Source organism: Akebia trifoliata, chromosome 3 (genome assembly GCF_017979445.1).
Source record: "Akebia trifoliata isolate Shusen 1 chromosome 3, ASM1797944v1, whole genome shotgun sequence".
NCBI classification, from domain to species: domain Eukaryota; kingdom Viridiplantae; phylum Streptophyta; class Magnoliopsida; order Ranunculales; family Lardizabalaceae; genus Akebia; species Akebia trifoliata.
In genome coordinates, this window is record NC_141377.1 from 56,317,094 (window position 1) to 56,337,097 (window position 20,004).

A 20,004-nucleotide genomic window follows, 5' to 3' on the forward strand; every position below is an offset into this window, starting at 1 on the left:
TCTGTTTATTAACGGGAAATCCCGGTTCCCTTTTCACGTCGTCTTACGCGGTTTATAACTGAAAAAGCGACCAAAAAAGACCGTTTTAGAATGTAAAGTAAAACTTCTTCATTCAAGAATCCTAATCCACTACTCCCGGAAGTTGAGTTTGAAACTTAGAACGCTTATACAATAAAATACCACGTATCCCACTAACGGATCCCCTAACGTAAATCAAACGGACATACATAAAGAATGTTTACTGTAACGGAAATACGGACCACGAAGGAAGAACTTTCGACCAAATCTCTTCAAAGTTAACGCGCTTAAGCAAAGTGACAAGTCATGTGCTTTCTGTTCATCTCTCTTCCTCTCTATAGAGAGAGAGAGAGAGAGAGAGGCGCGGAAATGCATGCATTTAAAAGGGGGAGGTAACAGATTCAAGAGAAATCCGAAAGGAACAGAAACTCCTCGTGTTCTTCGACTAACATCTCTCAATATTTTCTAACAAAATTTGAATCAGCGTCGAAGATTTCGATTCTGTGTTTGAGTGATCTTGTTCTTGTAGATCTCACAAATGGCTCCAGTTTCTGCTCTCTCGAAACACAAGCTTGTGTTCGTGGGAGATCAATCTGTTGGGAAGACAAGCATTATCACTCGATTCATGTACGATAAATTCGACAATACGTATCAGGTATTAAAAATAAAAATTGAGAATTGGTTATATTATCTATCAGTTTTGGTCTTGATCGGATTGAGATTTTGTTCATTGCGGTGGATCTGTTTGGTTTAGAATTGGTTGGTAGAGAGCTCTGGAATTTGTTTTTTAAGTCTCCATGTATTTGGCGATGAGACAATTAATTTAGAATCCTGGAAAGAATTTGATCGGTCTTCTTCTTATTAATTTGGATCTAATTGTATCTAATTGTGAGCTTTAGGTCTCTTCATAATTTCCTTTTCTGTTAAATTAGTTTGATTCTTGTTCTAAATTTCTATTAAGTTACAGAATGTTTTTTTTTTTCCTTAATTTATATTGCATTCCACACCATGATGGGGTCTGCTTTTCTGATCTATGTTTGCTGATACTATCTAGTAAACCTAAGGTTCCTTCATTTATCACTTTAAAAGTTATTTGAAATCCCCAGTTAGGAGTGGAGGTTGGGAAGCAAGATGAAAATATTTTGCTAAAATTTTCTAGACAAGAGAATTGGGACATTTTCTGAACGAATCACCATAATAAGGTGCACAATTATCATTATTTTCATGTAGAAGAAGTTTTTCTATGACCAAAGTTATGGTCTTAAGCATAACTGATTGTGGAGAAGCACAAGTTGATTCTCATTTGCCGTTTAGAAGGATCGACCTATGTTGTGTTGTGTTTGGATTAGTGTGGGGCCGATGCATTTTTTGATTATCGACTAGCAAGAAATAACCTTGAATTATTCTTGCCCACAGAGGAAAAAAAAGAACTTTTGAGTGCCCTATGAGATTTACCAGGGTAAGCAGTTTTTTCAAGTCCTAATGTTCATTGATATTTGTATGGGTTGTGCTGGAGTAACATTGAAATGTACATCGATTCTGACATTCTGATGTGGTGGTGCACAAATAACCATAGGTGATTTTCATCACAATCGATGCACATTTTAATGTTACTTCAGCATTATCCTATTTGTATAGAATTCATGTAGTAGAGACATCCTAATGTTTGAGGGTTTAGTTTTTGATGCAGATCATACAATCTACAATGTTCATGATCAACTAAGGTTCTTTTGCCAGATCAAGTAAAACCCTTTCTTCTTTTATGTATAAGAACTGCTTTTTCCAGATAACAAAGGAGTTCTTTAGATTATAACCAATTGAGAGCAATTCTTTGAGAAGTTCCAGCATCACATTTTAGTACAACATTCATACATTTATATATGAGAATTTCTTTGAGAAACGATGGAGAGGGAATTTCTTTGAGAAGCTCTAGCAAATATTCATCAAAGAAGTAATGTATATCTGAAAATTGTCACAGTTCTTGTCCCCTTGCAAATTAATCAATCAACATTGAATTTTTTTTTTCTAGAGCAAGTGTATGGAGGTTTTAGGACCCTAGTTTATGTACCAATTGTCTTGGTTATTGGGTTTTCATTTGCCTTATACTCTCTTTTCTTTTTCAGGCTCTTGAATACCATTACACTAGTACAATAAGGGGCTCATATTTTGCTTTTAAGATATATATTTATCTTCATGTAGTGGATTTTTTGTATTTTTTTTTTTTTTAAATATATATCCAAGCTTATATATCTTTACATTGATGACCAGGCTACAATTGGGATCGATTTTCTGTCAAAGACAATGTATCTTGAAGATCGAACTATTCGATTGCAGCTCTGGTAAGATTATATACTTGGTGATGTATAAACCCCTCCGAATAAAACTAATTCCAATGCTTTATTTAATTTCTCATGGATTCTCTATTTGTCATGCCTGATGTAGCATTTATGCGTGTAATCTCTCTCTCTCAATTATCTATCAGTGGAAGATCTTTCCTTCGATTTGGTTACCAAGTTATTAATCTTATTAAAGTAGACTTATCTGAGCTTGATCATTCCTAAACATAGAAGTGCCAATGATATGGTAAAAGGAAGATGAACATTACAATAAGTATCAAATCAGTCCAAGAATGATTGGATTGATAATTCGGAACGCAACTAAAGATGACAATTACTACAATTTTATTTCACCAATAGAGAAATCTTCCCAATTGAGGAGAATTGATGGAGACATCAAATATTGAAGAGTAGATTTAATTTTTTATTTTAGGACTTTAATTTTATGTTTTTTTTTAGTTTTTTTGATGTTTTATTAGCTTATGATGTTAGTATAGGTGTTTAGGGGCAATTTGATAACTTTATATTGATTTTTTAATGAATTTGCATAGGCTGAAAATTCAAGGGAAATAAAGTTATGGGATTGGGACATAGATGGTATTTCTGCTTTTGTTTTATTTAAGTTGTTTTAAATTTATTTACAACCATTGGATCTCCTTATTTTAGTTGGATAGTTGATATTAGATTTAGGGTTTAGAGAACATTATAAATACTTGCTTCTTGCTGTAATTTTTTTAAATGATGAATAAAATTGATAATGAAGCTTTGATATTCTCGTTAATGGTGTGGTGTGGGGCCATTTTGGAGTGAGTCCATATAACATTATTTTCTTCTAATCTTTATTTATTTATTTTTTTTTATTCTTTTATTTTTCTTGATTTTCTTTTAGTTCCTTATTCTTGATTTTCTTGATTCTTGATTCTTGAATCCTTTATCTTTTCTCTTAACCTTTAACCATTCTTTAACCCTTTTTCTCTATCCTACAATAATTGAAATAAAATTTTCATCTTACCTTTTGGGTTTACCCTATCTTAACTCAAATTTTAACCCAATCCCCATCAGATTTCTCTAAATCCCCTACTTTTGCCTAAATCAAATTCCATTTTCTTATCCTAACCCAATCTCCAACCAAATTTTCCTAAATTCCCCATTTTTCCTAAATCAAATTTTATTTTCTCATCTCCCCTCATCGTCCTGCATCAATTGAGTTCTCTTGGAAGAAAAAATTCAAACAATATTTTCTACCAAAACATAGAAAAAAAAAGTCTTCCAATTTCCAAGAAGAGTGTCTTTTATACATCCTTTAGTACCAACTGATCATTCTTTATTTTCTCTATCCCAGACTTAATTTCTATGCCAAAAGTAATGCTTAACATCAGTGTACTAGTCCCTTAATGAAATACCCTTGGAAAATTTGATAGTTTCCTCTGTCCTTAAAGCTGTAACACCCTTCAAAACCTAAACAGAAATCTATGCACATACAACATGAACTTAGTTACAGCTGTATCAAATATGATGGTGATAAAAGGCCTATGCATTTGCAGTTTTGTCTGCTTGCGTATCCAATATATGATTTCCCAATTGAGATATTTAAAACTTGGCATGCCAATAATCTATGGCTATTCAACCAGGCCACTTTTATGAAAATTTGATTGTGCTAGATGTGGGCATCCTACTGTCCCACTCACATGTTGGATAACACTGGCAGTCTTATCCAAACAAATCTTAATTATCAAATATTTTACTTCATTTATTATTCAAATGCTGCATTTATGATTCTCAGCAATTAGCATATTTAGAACACATATATATTGAACACTTATGGTCTAAATTATTATAAAACTCACTATATGTCTATATGGGGTAAACTGTGGATGTGCCAGCTTCCTCGTTTTGTTGGGGACAGTGTCCATGTTTGGCACGAACATGTCCATGTATAAGTTTCATAACTAAAACTTGTTCCCTTGTATAGTTTCTTATTCACATGTTGGTTCATATTATCATCTTGGGAAATGTGTTATCTTTGGAAGTTTATCTTATATGTTACTTTATTGGTTACAGGGATACGGCTGGGCAGGAAAGGTTCAGGAGTCTCATTCCCAGCTACATTAGGGATTCGTCAGTTGCTGTCGTTGTGTATGATATTGCAAGTATGTCAATTTTGTATTTTCTTTTGCATTTTGGAAGTAGCCTGTATAATTTTTTTACCCTCATTTAACTTCCAAAGAATTTGGTGTTGTATGCTTTTTGTCAAAATTTAAACTTACTGTCCAATGTTACCTGTATTATAACAACATTTCTTAGAATTCTAAACTCGTAGTTTTGTTGTAGAAGGAAATTTCTTCCTTGCTGTATCCTTGTTATTGTGCTGTAAAGTCAGTGTTACCAATCAGAAAAACAATACTATTTAGTTTTATGCTGTCATTCCTAAGGAATATGTGCTGATTACTTTATTTTTTATTTTTTATGGTTTAGATCAACAATCTTTCCTAAATACTCCGCACTGGATTGAGGAGGTTCGCACTGAATGTGGTAGTGATGTTATTATTGTCCTTGTTGGGAACAAGACAGACCTTGTGGACAAAAGGTAAGGTTTGACTTTCTTGCTATAGCTTTCTCTCTGATATCATCTACTCTTGCATTGCTTTGATCTTTTAAGGAGAAATGGCCTTTTGGTTGGCACTATAGATAAATGGGTTCAACATTGATGTTTACAAGTAATGTTTAGTTATAGCTTATTTTGTCTGATATTGGGTTGCCGTTCCATTTAGCCTATCTTTTATATAGTGGATGACTCAGGGGTCACATGATGCATATCGGGGACCTAATGAAGTCAGGATGCCATAGTGTATCCATCTTTAGTGTTTTTACACATAGTGTCACCCCATACTATGCTATTGCTCCGCGTGTTAAGGAATTACTTGGCCTATGCACATCAAGCAGCCCGTAGCAAAGAACACCGTCCATGAGGTTTGGGATACAACCAAATCCCCCCATAGGAACCATCCAAGAGAAGGTAGAGCTTTGCACCTATGTTGGTGGCATAGCAGGTGAGTGTGCCAGGCATCATGCCCACAGAAACACAGGACAACCCCCTTCAGGATCGTTCTGAGCTGGCCCTGGGTTGACCCATGGAATACCCATGTGGGGGCTTTGGTGTTGGTGGCCATGGGGAAGACGTGGAGTTGAGGCCAATCATTCTAGGCTTTATTTCTTCACATAACTCTGATTGATGAGCCATCTATTGTGTTGGGATTCTTGTCAATGTAAGCTCCGAAAAATGCACTTAGTTGACACTGCCTCACCTAGCATGCAACTCCCATCATTGTAGGCCCACCATTGAATAGCTGTCTTGACCTTGTTGGGGCCAACTAAGGGCATAGTCTTATAGAGGACTTTAAAATGACCGTAACAATGAGTGCATGCGTATTAAATTATAAATTTGAAGCAGTTTTCTTCCATCCAACACTTTACACAATTTCCAAGGCTAATACGCATGTTTAAAGTTAAATACATTATGCATCCTTTCGTGATATTTGAAATTCACGAGGGTGGACCAAGGTTTGTATTTGATATTCAATGCCATTCTGGTCTAACCTGAAACCTCACATGGTGCAACAGGCAAGTCTCAATTGAGGAAGGAGAAGCCAAAGCTCGTGACCTTAATGTCATGTTTATCGAGACCAGTGCCAAAGCTGGCTTCAATATAAAGGTGGGCACTGGGCATCAATTTTCACTTTCTCCTTGTATTTCTTTCATGAAATGTTTGAAAATGTTAGGTGAACCATTAGAACTGTCTAGCAACAAGACACTAGTGCATATATGCAGGTGCACAGGTGGGGGTTGCAGCATTAGATTGCTTTCCAACTAATATATCTTAGGCTAATTACTGGTCCAATTGATGATCTGAATCATCTGGGCTCTCACATTCTTATGGACAGAAAATTTTGGCAAATTGTCCTGAAGAAGACTAGATAGTTCAGATAATTTGTCTCATCTCACCATATGGTTTCTATCCCAGGAGATTCTTCTAGGCTGTGTGTGTGTGTGTGTGTGTGTGCACATGCGTGTGTTTAAGCATTTCCTTAAACTTCTTCAATTTTCCTTTTGTGGTGTGATATAAATTGTGTTGAGTTCAACACCATCAGCTCATAAGCCCAGATGGTGTGAGTTACTCATGAGTCCATCGGTCCATCCTATGAGTGACCCGGTAGAGCAATATCCCATCCTTTTCTATTCCTTTTCAATTGATTCCTGAACCTCTCTATTATTTATTTTAAATAAATAAATAAACAGGCACTCTTCAGGAAAATCACATCTGCATTGCCGGGAATGGAAACGTTTTCTACAAAAAAGCAAGAGGACATGGTTGACGTGAATCTGAAACCAGACAGCCAGACACAGCCACAAACTGGAGGTTGTTCCTGTTGACGCACAATGCCAGATCGAAATTCCCATTTCTCCATCATTTTTCCTGCTTGATTGGGTTGTGTCATCTTCTCCCATTGGCTGTAATGTCTTCATATTTTTTGCCCCATTTGACATACTTGGCTTTGGTACCTTTAACTTGTCGCTCAACGAGCCTTCCTTTGCAATGAAAAAGAAAAAGCTGGTATTTGGTGGGGATTCTAATTGGTCCTAATGTGTGTTCTATAGTAAAGATTTGTCAAGAACCTTTGATAGATTCATTCACATCCTCTTGTTATTTACAATGCGAAGTGATTTTTAGATTTTCTGATGCTCAAGACCAATGCAAATGTGGTATCAGTTTCAACTTTTTGATTGACACTTTAAAGTTTCAACTTGGAATATCATAATTGAATCACAATATCCTGGAGATTTTTTTTTTTCTCACAGTGCTCATAGACTCTCCATTGCGTGCTCACAGAATCTGCATGATTTTAGCACTAATTTTGTGGTCATTGGCTATGAGACATAGTGACAAAGTTGGGTTTTGGGAATAATTCGGGGTGATTTAGACATGCACCTCTGTGTTTTGCTGGATATTATAAATATCCCGTATTTTTTGAAATTGACGACATTCATCCCTTGACCTTAGTCTTGTAAATAGACCAAGAAGAAAAGACTCAAATGCTCTCATCTGGATTTTTCTTCTTATAACCAAGTCATTTTCAAGTTCTCCAAACTCCATAATATATCTACTAAATAATTAATCTTCAATTCATCGTTTTCTATTTAGAACTAACCTTTTACATAAAACCCTAGATTTTTCTATCCAAAATCCCATCATTTTCAATTTTCCCAAAATTTTATTTGTTTTTTCTTCCCAAAGCAAGTCATCTTCAAGCTTTACAACTTCTAAGATAACTTTAATCTATTCAACCAATCTAGATTTTTCATTCCAAAATTTCATCATTTTATACTTTCTAAAAAATTCTATCCTGCCTTGAGATTTTAAGGTTGGAGACCTGAAGTGGATAACATCTTAAGATAGTTTATGAGAATTCAAATCTTTATCCAATAGGTTGAAGATTGGTTTTTAAAAGAAAAATCCAGGATTTTGAATAAAGGTTGAAAATGAGGGTGTTCAAGTCTTTTCATCTTAGTCAATGTAGAAAATCAAGATGAAAATGAGGTCAAGGGATGCATGTCATCATTTTCAAAACCTAGCGGGGTATCTCCAATATTTTGCAAAACATAAAAATAAAAATACTAAACAAAATTTCATATTAAGCATAATTTAAAAATGTATTTTTCAAAAATTTGCAAATAAATCGGGATTAAATCATTTGATTGATAGAATCACAATTAACCACAACTTTTTTCAAAAAATTGGAGAATTTTGTCGCTGATATCAGATAAGATCTTCAAAAAAGTTGTAGTTGTATTGTGTGGAAAAGCTATTTTTTTTTTTTTTTTTCTGGGGACAGTTATAAATGAAATTTTCACCTACTCACAATAACATAAAATTAACTAATTAAGAAAACAGATGAACAAAGTTGAATGGTTTGCCACCTCAGTCCTGCAAAGATAGGTACAACCAAGGAAAAAAAAAAGTACTTAATAGATCCTATAGTAGCGATATCTTTCTAAATGCACCCTGAGTTTTGGATGATATCTTAACAACCCAATTAGTAAAATCTTCTTTTCTTAATGACCCCTTGCCCCAATACGATGAGATCGACAAATTGTCAATATCAACCATTCAAATAACTCAGGTGTATTAGAAACAGTCGGGATTGGTAGATTCATGCAAAGTGAACTCATATGTTCACACATAATCCGAAACGTATATATGAGGTATCCAATAGTTGGGATAAAAGATGTATCCCGAAATATGTTATGTATCTCTAAGATTAATCCCGATACTGAGAAAAGTGCACGAAAATTGAGTCTATAAATATCTCTCCATAATAAGGAAAGGAGAGTTTTATCCACAAAAAAGCAAAGATATCGTATTTAACCCAAATAATTAATTTTAGGATTTTCATAAAAATAAGGACTAAAATGGAAATACACAGGTGAGAATAATAATGGATGAAGGATAATTTTGATATTTTCATTAGAAAAACGATAAGCTGACTCGAAAAGTTTCACCCAAGCTGTACTCGATTGACATGGCAAGTGCACCGAATCGTAGAATCTCAAAGAAAAAGATTTATGGTTGAGTGCACTTACCACTTGGACCGAGGGAAAAAATTTTAGTTAGAATATCACGACTCTTTTCATAAACAAAAGAATAATGATTTTCTAAGTAAAAAGACTTCACTCAATCAATACTCGGCTGATGTGGCATGGGCATGGAACCATAGATCTTTTTTCTCAAGATACACAACTACACATCTTCATAAAAAGGCCCAATTGTATATCTCGAAAAAAAAAATCTATGATTCCATGTCGATGCCATGTCAGCCGAGTACCAAGTGAAGACTTTCTAATCAGACAATGAGCACTGCAAAAAAAAAAAAAAAAAAAGGGATAAAAGACAAAATTCAATTCACATTTTACCGACGGCACCATTGCCTACAAACATGACGAGCAAGTATGAACCCCTACTTCTTGCTTCTAATAAGAAACGGAATTGGAGAAAGTAGTAGTGTTTCAAACGCTACTTAATATATCTAGTCCTTTTTTAAACTCCCAAACATTGGCCTAACCTTTACGAAAAGCTATCAATATTCATACAAAAAAGGGCGTTTTTTTTGTTTGTTAGTTTGTTTTGTTTGTATTTTAGCCCATCATCCAAGAGGTAGATGTTATATCAAACAGGATGTGCAGATACTAAGAATTTAAAGATGCTTTTTTTTTACTTTATGTGGGGTGGGGCCTACTCATCTCATCTAATCTTACATGGTTCTGATCTTAAAAACTTCTTCTTCTGTCACTCATTCATCATTATCTTCTTCATCATAATGGGGGAAGTTAAAGTACAAGAACTGCAACTCCATATCAGAGGTAAGTACCCTCTCATCAGCTTTAATTCATTTTCTCTCACTAAATACAGTATTTTGGATCAATTTTTTTTTCAAATTGTACTGGATTGCAAATTTTCAAAACTCAAAAAACAAGTTTTCTTCCTTTTGAACCCAAAGTCTCCACCTAATTTTTGTCCACTATATATGCAACACTAAACAAAATATCTTTAGCTGATAGTAGCTTAGATTAGTTGGAAAAGATTTTAGTGTTGTATGTCCAAATTAGCTATATTTAGATGAGTCATTAATTAGTACTGTAAGTCTTCTGTTCACTGAGGGAAAACTTGCAGCTTGAAGAGTAATTGAATTAAAATAGTGGTCATCAATAAGTTTTTTCTAAGTTAAATCTCTCGTGATATATAGATATGAACAATAAATTATAACCAAATTAGGAGGTCAGAGGGTGTCCTCCGAATTACATGGAAATTAGAGGTAATTTGTTTATATATATACACGCACACACTCATATGGACGATGAACATGTATGTTCACTTACAATTCTAGCCATGTAAATGCAAAATCCAATTATCAGTATTTATCATAGAGATTCATGATGTAATCTCTGGATAATTGTTTTATCCTAGCCATTGGATTTCACATAAACTTACATGGTCAGGATTGTAAGTGAACATGTAAGTTCATCGTCCATGAATCAACGGATCCCGTTCCATATATTTATATAATAAAACACAACTGAAGGGCCCACTTTTGTTGGGGACAAACTTTCATACAAGAGTCGTGATAAAATGACTCGTCAAGTGGCATACTCAATCGACTCACTGAAGTGGACAAGTTCAAAAACCGTAGATCTGCATAAATAAATAAAAAGGTGTAGCCTGAAGTAGACAAGTTCGGGATACATGATTGTACTTCCCCATAAAAAAAAAAGTGTATCCTGAGGGAGCCATGTATCCTGAGACATACAGATCTACGGTTTCCAAACTTGTCCATGTCAGTGAGTCGATTGAGTATGCCACCTGGCTAGTTATTTTATGAGGACACTTCATACAATTAAAGATAAACATCCCAAGACACTACAGTTTTTGTGAGATCTACTTTATTACTTTTCCTCTTCACTCCCTCTAACTTTACTATATATCCTCTTTTAACTCTTGTCTTTCATCCTTTACCCTTTAACCTAAAAAAATTAATAATACTCCCCAACTTAATTTTTTTTCCTACTTTTACCCCCTTTCCCAAAGAGGATGCATGTGCATACATGGTAGGGATCAAGGGACAACTATTTGTTACAACATTTATTACAGTGTTTGGATGTCGTCTATTTTGCTAGATCCAACAGCATATATGATAGGGATCCGTAGACCCATGGAAAAGAAACTCCTATGTATAACGTATACATATAATCTCTATAGTATAAATGTGAAATCCAACCATCGTGATAAAAGACTATTCCAAAATTACGTATCTCTAAGATAAAGTCAGATTTGAATTTCATATTTACATCTTCGGTATTGTTTGTGAACTTATGAATTCATTCCATGATTCTACGGATAACAGATCCATATGCATAAAAAAAATTGAATGGCATGAAATTCGTGTTGATGTAACATGTTGAAGGAGTTATTATAGAATTATTTCTTAAAAGATGGAAGAAACCAGTCCTTACGACTCTCCTTGGCTTCTTTTTTCTTTTCCATCTCTTTCTCAATAAAATTTGGACTGTTAGATTGACACTTCAGTATGCCATAACTATCATGGACTAACGGATGTCTAGTGCAGAAAAAGAGCAGTTCTTTGGTTCTTATGCAATAAAAGTTTTACAAAAATATTATTATAATAAGCACTTAATGTAACAAATGTAATAAATCCTTTAAAAATATACTATTAAATATTTTCAAAAATATCATTGTATAAATAACAAAATATCCTTATTTTTTACACTAAATCAAAATAAAATAAATATTTTTGAAAAATTAAAATTATAAAAATTCTAACGTCTACATGAAACATTGGAACTCACATTACTGAACCATGTAAATTTTTGTGTGTTTTGTATGATCTTTTAACATTTGCAAAATCTTATTAAGGCTAAACCATAGAGTGTCACCAGGATCCTATTTAATGCTAGATCTTATATAGTTGTTTGACTCTTGATCTGTCTTACAAACATTTCTATGTTTGTAATTTTGAACTATACCATATCTATGCTTGCATCAAGTTAGAGGTACAATGCAGGAATTCCTTTTGATGTTATAATTATTGTCCCCCCATCTTACTAACACTGATCTTTTCTTCTTCTTCTTTAAATATTTTTTCTATTTGTGTTGCTTGTGTGTGCGCGCACACGTGTGTGTTCTTTGTACTTCAAGATGCCCAAGAACAAATTTCACCCACCAATGCAACTTGTTTACCCGAAGAAGGACCCGTCACCAACCTACGACTCCTTCAAGGCAGATCCTATAAATGGTGGCTCTTGGTGACACTTTACACCCTTTTCATGATCATCGGGCAATCCACAGCCACTCTTCTAGGAAGATTCTACTTCAACAATGGTGGCAATAGCAAATGGATGGCAACATTCGTTCAATCCGCAGGATTTCCAATTATCATCCCTTTCTTCCTCTACCTCTCCTCATCCACTCCCTCCAACAATACCAATAGAACCTTTCCTTCAATCCCTACCCTTACACTTATCTATGTTTCCTTTGGCCTAGTTTCCTCGGGCGACAACTTGATGTATTCTTATGGGCTCTTATACCTCCCAGTCTCTACCTATTCACTCCTCTGTGCAACCCAATTAGCCTTTAACGCGCTCACCTCCTTCTACCTCAATTCACAAAAATTCACTCCTTTTATAGTAAATTCATTAGTACTCGTCAGCATCTCTGCATCAATCCTTGCATTCCATACGGACTCCTCCGCTGGCCCTTCAAGTAATAAATCTAATGAAAAATACATTATCGGGTTCCTCTGCACCGTGGGTGCATCTGCCTTGTTCTCACTATTGCTTTCACTTACTCAATTTTGCTTCGAAAAAGTTCTTAAAAGGGAAACATTTTTGGTTATCTTGGAAATGCAAATGTATCCAGCGATGGTCACGACGTGTGTTTGTGTGGTTGGGCTTTTCGTGAGTGGAGAATGGAAGGGATTGAAGGGAGAGATGGAGGGGTTTGAGTATGGGAAGGTGTCCTATGTAATGACTTTGGTTTGGACTGCATTGACTTGGCAACTATTTGTTTTTGGTTCATTGGGTTTGATATTTGAAGCATCTTCTCTCTTTTGCAATGTAATCAGTGCAGTGGCTTTGCCTGTTATCCCGGTTTTGGCTGTGATCATCTTCCATGATAAAATGGATGGATTGAAGGTGGTGGCTATGTTGTTGGCTATTTGGGGGTTTGTTTCTTATGTCTATCAACTTTTTTTGGATGATTCTAAGAAAAAAAAGAATGTCACAACAAATGTAAATGAGATTTGAGAATTCTATTCGTTCTACTTCTTGATATAAATGAAATTTTGGGGACTTTCAAGGGACTTGATATTTTCATTTTAGTCTTCGTTGTATTCATGGGACATGATCGCTTTGGGTCAATTTTTTTACTACATAGACATGATGATGATGATAGTTTTGCAGGTGCAAGGTAGCTTAGTTGGTTATGTCTATGGGTGATGATATCATAAACTTGCATTCGTACTAAGTTATCGATCTCATTAAAAAAACAGGTTTACCTATCAAATTTTTTTTTTTTTTTTTGTCAATGATGATGTATAAGGGCTGTAATCATTCTTATACAATAGTGGACATCTCCTAATTCTCATATGTGGACATCTCCGAGGGTTTGCATCTGCACTAATATGCATGCAGTGTAGGGGCATTAATTATTAAATTGAGTAGAGTGATCATTGCCTTGGATATTTCCTTGACCCATTGATCATCAATTCTAAGAATATTAATGTGGATAATAACAGCAACAATGAGAAAAAAATGCTTGATTCAAGTTGAGGACTCTAAAGGGTTTGAGATAGTATAAAAACTACATGGAGAAACACAAACACAACTTCATCCTCAGGTTCTGTTTTTAAAGTATGTTACAAAGTATTAAGGTTCCAGTTTTTAGTTGAGTAATTTATTTATTTTTGGTTAGGGTAAACTCTAGAATAGGGAGGGACCATTCATCCTTACGAACCCATCCATCATCGATCACACACAAGGGGTCGGTTCAGCTGTAAAATTAGCGATATGGGTTTGCCCCGCTTCTATATGTAGGTTTCAACAGCCTTGTGGTGCACTTGTCACGGCCCAGCTAGCACAAGCCTTATGCGTACCTGGTAGGATGCTTTTGGTTGCACGGATGGATACAAGTTATGTTGAGGGCTCCCCACACCCACAACAACACAATATCCACAAGACAATGATTTATGCGGTTCACCCGAAGGTTACGTCCACAGAGATGTGAGTGTTGGAGTTCGATTTCATTATAAAGAAAAGAGGCAAATCAATACAACGAATCACCTCTATTACTAAGCTTCACTTTCTTTTTTAGATCTCAATCTTTTCAAACCTCTCAACAAAAGAAAACAAACCCCCTTTTAAAAGCATCACAAAGTACACTACTTCAACACACTTGAACTGAGCCTAATTATTTTTTAGCTATACTTCAACAAACACATCTCTCCCAGGAATTGGACATTAAAACCACGATTCTCAACGGAATTTAGAATCCAAAAGCAGCTTTTTGTGAAATATATGAAAGTGCTTTTGAACTCCCCAAAATACACTTCTTAGAGTACTATTACTAAACATTGAAGAGTAGCCATTTTTAACCGACTTGTGCCTCACGGCTCAAAGCACCTAAGATTTTCACCCATTCCTCAACATAAACGAGACTTTCTCTGTTGTCCTCCCAATCTTAAAATCCTCTCTCTGGCCGTTGGTTATTTGACTGCTTGCTTAGAATCCTAAATTGGAAAATTTTCTTGTCTAAACGCTCAACACCTCTACTGTAAGATTTTCTAGTTTCGCATCATATTAGACATAGTGATAAAGTTGGGATTTGAGAATAATTCTTCAAGGAAAGTTGTCCCAAGAAAGTGAAAAAGCTGAGAAAATTTTGGAAAAAACAAAAATATATATTATTACTTGTGGACAATATTGAAATGTATCATATATCTATATATAATAACCCACTCTACTCTAGTTTTGTAGGTATAAAGATTGAGGCAAATGAGTGAGATCCACACAATCTCACTTTATTGTTTTTCTTTTTTTCATCTTTCAACTTTATTGTTTTTACTCTCTCACCCTCCTTTCATTAATATCCTTTAAATTTTATTATCTTTCCCCTTTTACCCACTTTAACCCCAAAGAGGATACCAAACTCTAATTAAACGTAACATAAAATCAAAATCACAAAATTTCATATGATAAGAAGTATTAAACAAAATTTCATATTAAGCATAATTTAATAGAGAGTTGCTATTACCACACCAACTGTATGCAATTCTTTGATGATTTATAACAAAAATTGGTAAGGCATTAGTAAAACTTGGTGTGGTAATAATAACCCTTTTAAAATTTATTTTTCATAACTTTATGAATAAGTCGGGATTAAATCATTTGATTGATAGAATCGTAATTAATCACAACTTTTTCAAAATAATTGGAGAATTTTGTCACTATGATATCTGATAGGATCTTCAAGTAGGTTTTTGGGGGATAGTTATAAATGAAATTTTCACCTCCTCATAATGAAAAACAGACGAACAAAGTTGAATTGGTCACCTCGGTCATGTAAAAGACAGGTAAAATCAAGAGAAAAGTACTTAATAGACCTTGTAGTAGGGACATCTTTCTAAATGCACCCTGAGCTTTTGAACAATTTCTTAACAACCCAATTAGTAAAATCTTCCTTTCTTATGCTCCCTTGCCCCTTAGCCTTGTGATTGACTATTCAAGTTGTTGAGATCAATCATTCCAATAACATATATATATAGGATTAGATCCGTGTACACATATATCTACTCATATATCAACAAAGTGTTTTGTTCTATGTGGCTAAAGGTTTCGGATTGAACTGATTTTTGGTGAGGATGATCTCTAAACTTTTAACTTTGTCAAAAGTGATTTACAAAAAATGGACTGTCCACAATTCTTCAACTCATAAATATGGGGTTATAAGTTTTAGAATTAGCTGATTTTTTGTGAGGATGATATTCTCGTCATAGAGATCATCCTCACCAAAAAATCAGCTCAATCTGAAACTTTTAGCCCACATAGGACAAAACATGTTTTAGATATATGAGTAGATATATTTGTATACGGATTTTGACCCCTGTATATATACATATATATGAATGACATTAATGTCCCTAAGAAAAATTGGCAGAGATGGGACTGTCATTACATGAGAGAGGAAGGGATGGGAAGAGGTTCAGAATAAAACTAATGTGAAAATAATTTTGGAATTTTCAAGAAAATAAGGGGCAAAAATGGGAGTAGATGAGAATAACCGGGATGAAGGAGAAGAAATATTTCGGTATTTTCACAAGAACGATGGACAAAAAAGGAAGAGTGGTTAACAATTTGGTAAATAATCGACAGTCCACTAAGAATAATAATTTTGGTATCTTTTCATATAAAATGAGGAGAAATTTATGGGCAGACCTATCTGTAGTAATTTTATTACAAAAACTCCGTTACTTTATCAAGTTGGGTTACTTGAGCAAACCTTACTTTAAATCATGCTAGCATGACTAAATTAGTAAGATTTCGAATCTCAGTAAGGGTTGTTAGGCCCACATGAATTATCAAATTAACAATCCAACATTCTTCTAGATTTCATGTAAAAACTCAGATTCAATAAAAAATATTCAAATTAAAAAATCTTTTTAAGCTTTGTCGCTGGTGTTAAAAATGGATGGCAACCAAACTCTCAATTTAAAATTAAAATTCAACTGTGAAAATTATTATTATTATTTTTTTTTTTTTTTGAAGTTCCTAGAATTTTTCCTTTATAATCCCGTGACATTAGATCATGTTTATGACGTGGATTCTCACTCCAGGGAAATGATGAGTGAAAAAGAGGAAAGAGGTGAGAAAAGATAATTAAGTATAACCCACTACTTCTGGCTTCTTCCATTTTCAGCTTGTCGCTTCTACAATAAAGGGATTCGAGAAAGTAGTGTTCCAAACGCTACCTTATGTATATGTCTCTATACGAAGTCCTTGTCTGGACTCCAAACATTGGCTTAACCTTTACAGCAAAGCCATCAGCATTCATATAAAAAATCGTTTTTTTTTTTTTTAAAGGTGGACAGCAGATGCTTGTAAGTCGGTATCATTGAAATGTACATCGATTCTGATGTTCATCAAATTTTTGATGACCCAGTACTGAATGGCCCCGTGGGGGACAATTGGTGTTTTGCAAGCTCATGTGGGTGGTCATGATGAACCAGTTTGGGTAATCATGGGTTGAGCAGGGCTTGGCCCAATAGAGGTCTAGGTATGGGTTTTGAGAGCTAAAACCATGCTGGACGGCCCTGGACTGATAAATTTTAATTCTTTTATATTATATTATATATTATATAGCTAAAGTGTACATAAAAAAAATTGGGCTAACCTAGTCTGGCCCATAAATAAGCCCAAATATTTGCAGTCGGGCTGGTCTTGATCATCGGTGAATTTGTACCAGATGGACCAGATTATTCGCCTTGTAATGTTTAGGTCGAGGGTTTGTCTATATGTGCTAATATGCATGCAGTGTAGGGCTATTAATTAATATATTGGAATCACATTTGATCCATTGATCATCAATTCTAAGAATATTAATTTGGTTAATAACAGCTACAATGAGAAGAAAAAAAAAACGCTTGTATAAAGTTGAGGACTCTAAAGTGGTAAGAGGAACATCAAATATAACATGGATCAGAGATGTAGCAAGAAAACAGATGAAAGAGCTTGTCATGTCATGGTAGAATTAAATGGTGAAATGTGATACATATTTCCTACCCAATTGGTTTAAGGTGGAAACAACTAATAAGATAACAATGAGGCCCATAATTCATGTTACATTACATTACATTAAAATCATCATTGTTTTCACCTTCAAACCCTTATCCCAAAGATTTTGGAGTCAGCTAAAACAAATTACGATACTCTATTTCACGATGTCTAGAGTCATGTCTTCTATTATTGAAATCATTGACTATATTTCCTTTCATGATCTCCATCCACATTTTTTTTTGGAGAATCGAGGACCAATCCTCAGGTGAACCCTAAGGTGGGATTTGAACTCAAGATCTCGACATGATCTTGGCAATCTCACCACCCCTTTGCGGTTAATTACACATTCTTTTGGATCTTTCTTCATTGTTTTGAAACTTCTAATTTGATTATTTCTTCTAATTGAGATTGTAAAAACAATAAGGGGTTTTTTTTAAAAGTAAACCAGCATTGCATTATGGCACATTTTATAACAATAAAGGGACGGCCAATATTGTTTTAAAAGCAATTATGACTACAAATACTTTCTTGAACCATGCCTTCTTTCAAACAAACTCACCAACAATTATCCATAAAGAAATACAGATAAGAGGTTCACTTTTTATCACCCAAATCTATAGTCAACACATCACAAATCCAATACAAGAACATTTTCACATTCAAAATGAATTTGTTAATTTCCTTATAAAAGATAGTATCTCATACACAAACATTAAAGATATTTTGACTATGCAACAATATATCATTGAAAAGACAAAGAGCTTACCAAAACCACTAGAGACTCCATTCATGACCATGTGCTTTTAAAACTCAGTGGTCTTCCCACTATGAATATGAGTGGTTTAATGATGAAATATTTATTCAATATTCCCAAATTTGAAATTTTAGGGTTTATATAGTGTCATCAAAATGGTCCAATCAAATGTCCATCCTTCGTTGCTTAAAATGTGGCAAGATATGCTCCACAAGATAAGGCCATTTTGTACTTCACTCATGTCGGCATTTGCTGGTTTATTTTGAGTCTACTTCATCACTTATCTAAAGAAATCATCATCAATCACCAACAATAAATCTTATCCGTCAATTAGGTTCGAAATAAGGAACAATGATGCTCAAATTATCTTCTAAGATTTTGAGGAATGTTTCCTTTTAAATTATGATTATGACTTCGATGTTAAGTTGACTTAGTCACCGGTGTCACTTTTTAATTTTCATTTACATTTATTTTGTACAATTAATATCCCACCCACCCCCACAACCATACTCTTAAGACATTTTTATTAGACATTTGAATTTTGACTTGATCTTGTCTGGGGTAGATTACATCTAACCCATGGGAATACTATAAGAGTATAAGGTGACGGTTTCCTTCAGTGTACACCTACTGCTTTGGTCCCCAGTCTATTAGGTGTCCTTTGGGATTGAAGTAGCTTTAAAAGAGTGGGTCACACTTTGGAAATAGGGGTATTTTGGTGGGGTGGGTTGGGTCGATGTTTAACCCAAAGTGAATCCAAACTTTAAAGCACCCAACCTCATTCTTTATCGGGTTTAGATGCCCGGTTCAAGTCCAACCCAAAGTATTTACAATTCAATCCAAGGTCAGCTCGAGTGATTCTAGCCGGCTTGCAGTTTAACTATATATATGGATATGTCATTATTAACTCGAGTTTGCCTGTGTGCCATCCTCTTTGGGATTAAAGGGGTACAAAAGGAAAGATAATAAAGTTGGAAGGCCATTAGTGATTAAAGGGGTAGAAGAAAAAATAGAATAAAACTATAGGGGTATTAATGAAAAAGAATAGAAGAGAAAGGAGTATTGTTCAAAAGAGAATGGAATGAAGTTAAAATTGTTTCTCGAGATGCATGCAAGATTGAATATGAACTACTCTCTATGAGAGATAAATATTGGGGAAAGACTACTATTGTGTTTTATCATATGGGTTTTGTAAACATGTGCCCTGAGGTCACGGGCACACGTTAAGATGCATTAAATACACTTTCAAACTTTATATTCCTACCAAAAATGTCCTACCATGCTTATTTTCAAGGTATATTTAATGCATTTTATTTATATAGATATTGTGGGTATTTTAGTAATATACCCTCCTAACATCAAAACTAGATTTATCCCTAGTCAAATAAATGTAAAATTAGATCTTCATCCTTGTTCTTAGAGTTGTTGATTGGTGATTAAATAAGAGTGATTTAGATTTTTTTTTTTCCTCAAAATACCAAATGCTCCTCGTGATGGAAA

At 34.4% G+C, this 20,004-nt stretch overlaps 1 protein-coding gene and 1 pseudogene across 3 annotated transcripts; both read left to right on the top strand.

Moving 5' to 3' along the window:
• The first annotated feature begins 316 nt into the window (after positions 1 to 316).
• On the top strand, positions 317 to 7,128 carry LOC147408205 (ras-related protein RABH1b-like). Of its 2 annotated transcripts, none has more exons than XM_086437092.1 (6): positions 317 to 673; positions 2,287 to 2,357; positions 4,416 to 4,504; positions 4,830 to 4,941; positions 5,976 to 6,066; positions 6,662 to 7,128. In XM_086437092.1, exons 1-6 carry the CDS (start codon positions 557 to 559, stop codon positions 6,725 to 6,727), a joined length of 546 nt encoding a protein of 181 aa, XP_086293218.1. In that variant the 5' UTR covers positions 317 to 556; the 3' UTR covers positions 6,728 to 7,128. The 2 variants fall into 2 exon arrangements, with proteins under 2 accessions (XP_086293218.1, XP_086293217.1); XM_086437091.1 differs by having other exon boundaries at positions 321 to 673; positions 6,651 to 7,128.
• Positions 7,129 to 9,568: 2,440 nt separating this feature from the next.
• On the top strand, positions 9,569 to 13,282 carry LOC147408206 (putative purine permease 11 pseudogene; annotated as a pseudogene). The gene is made up of 2 exons (XR_015175726.1): positions 9,569 to 9,770; positions 12,121 to 13,282. The product of XR_015175726.1 is annotated as a putative purine permease 11 pseudogene (transcript).
• Positions 13,283 to 20,004: the final 6,722 nt, after the last annotated feature.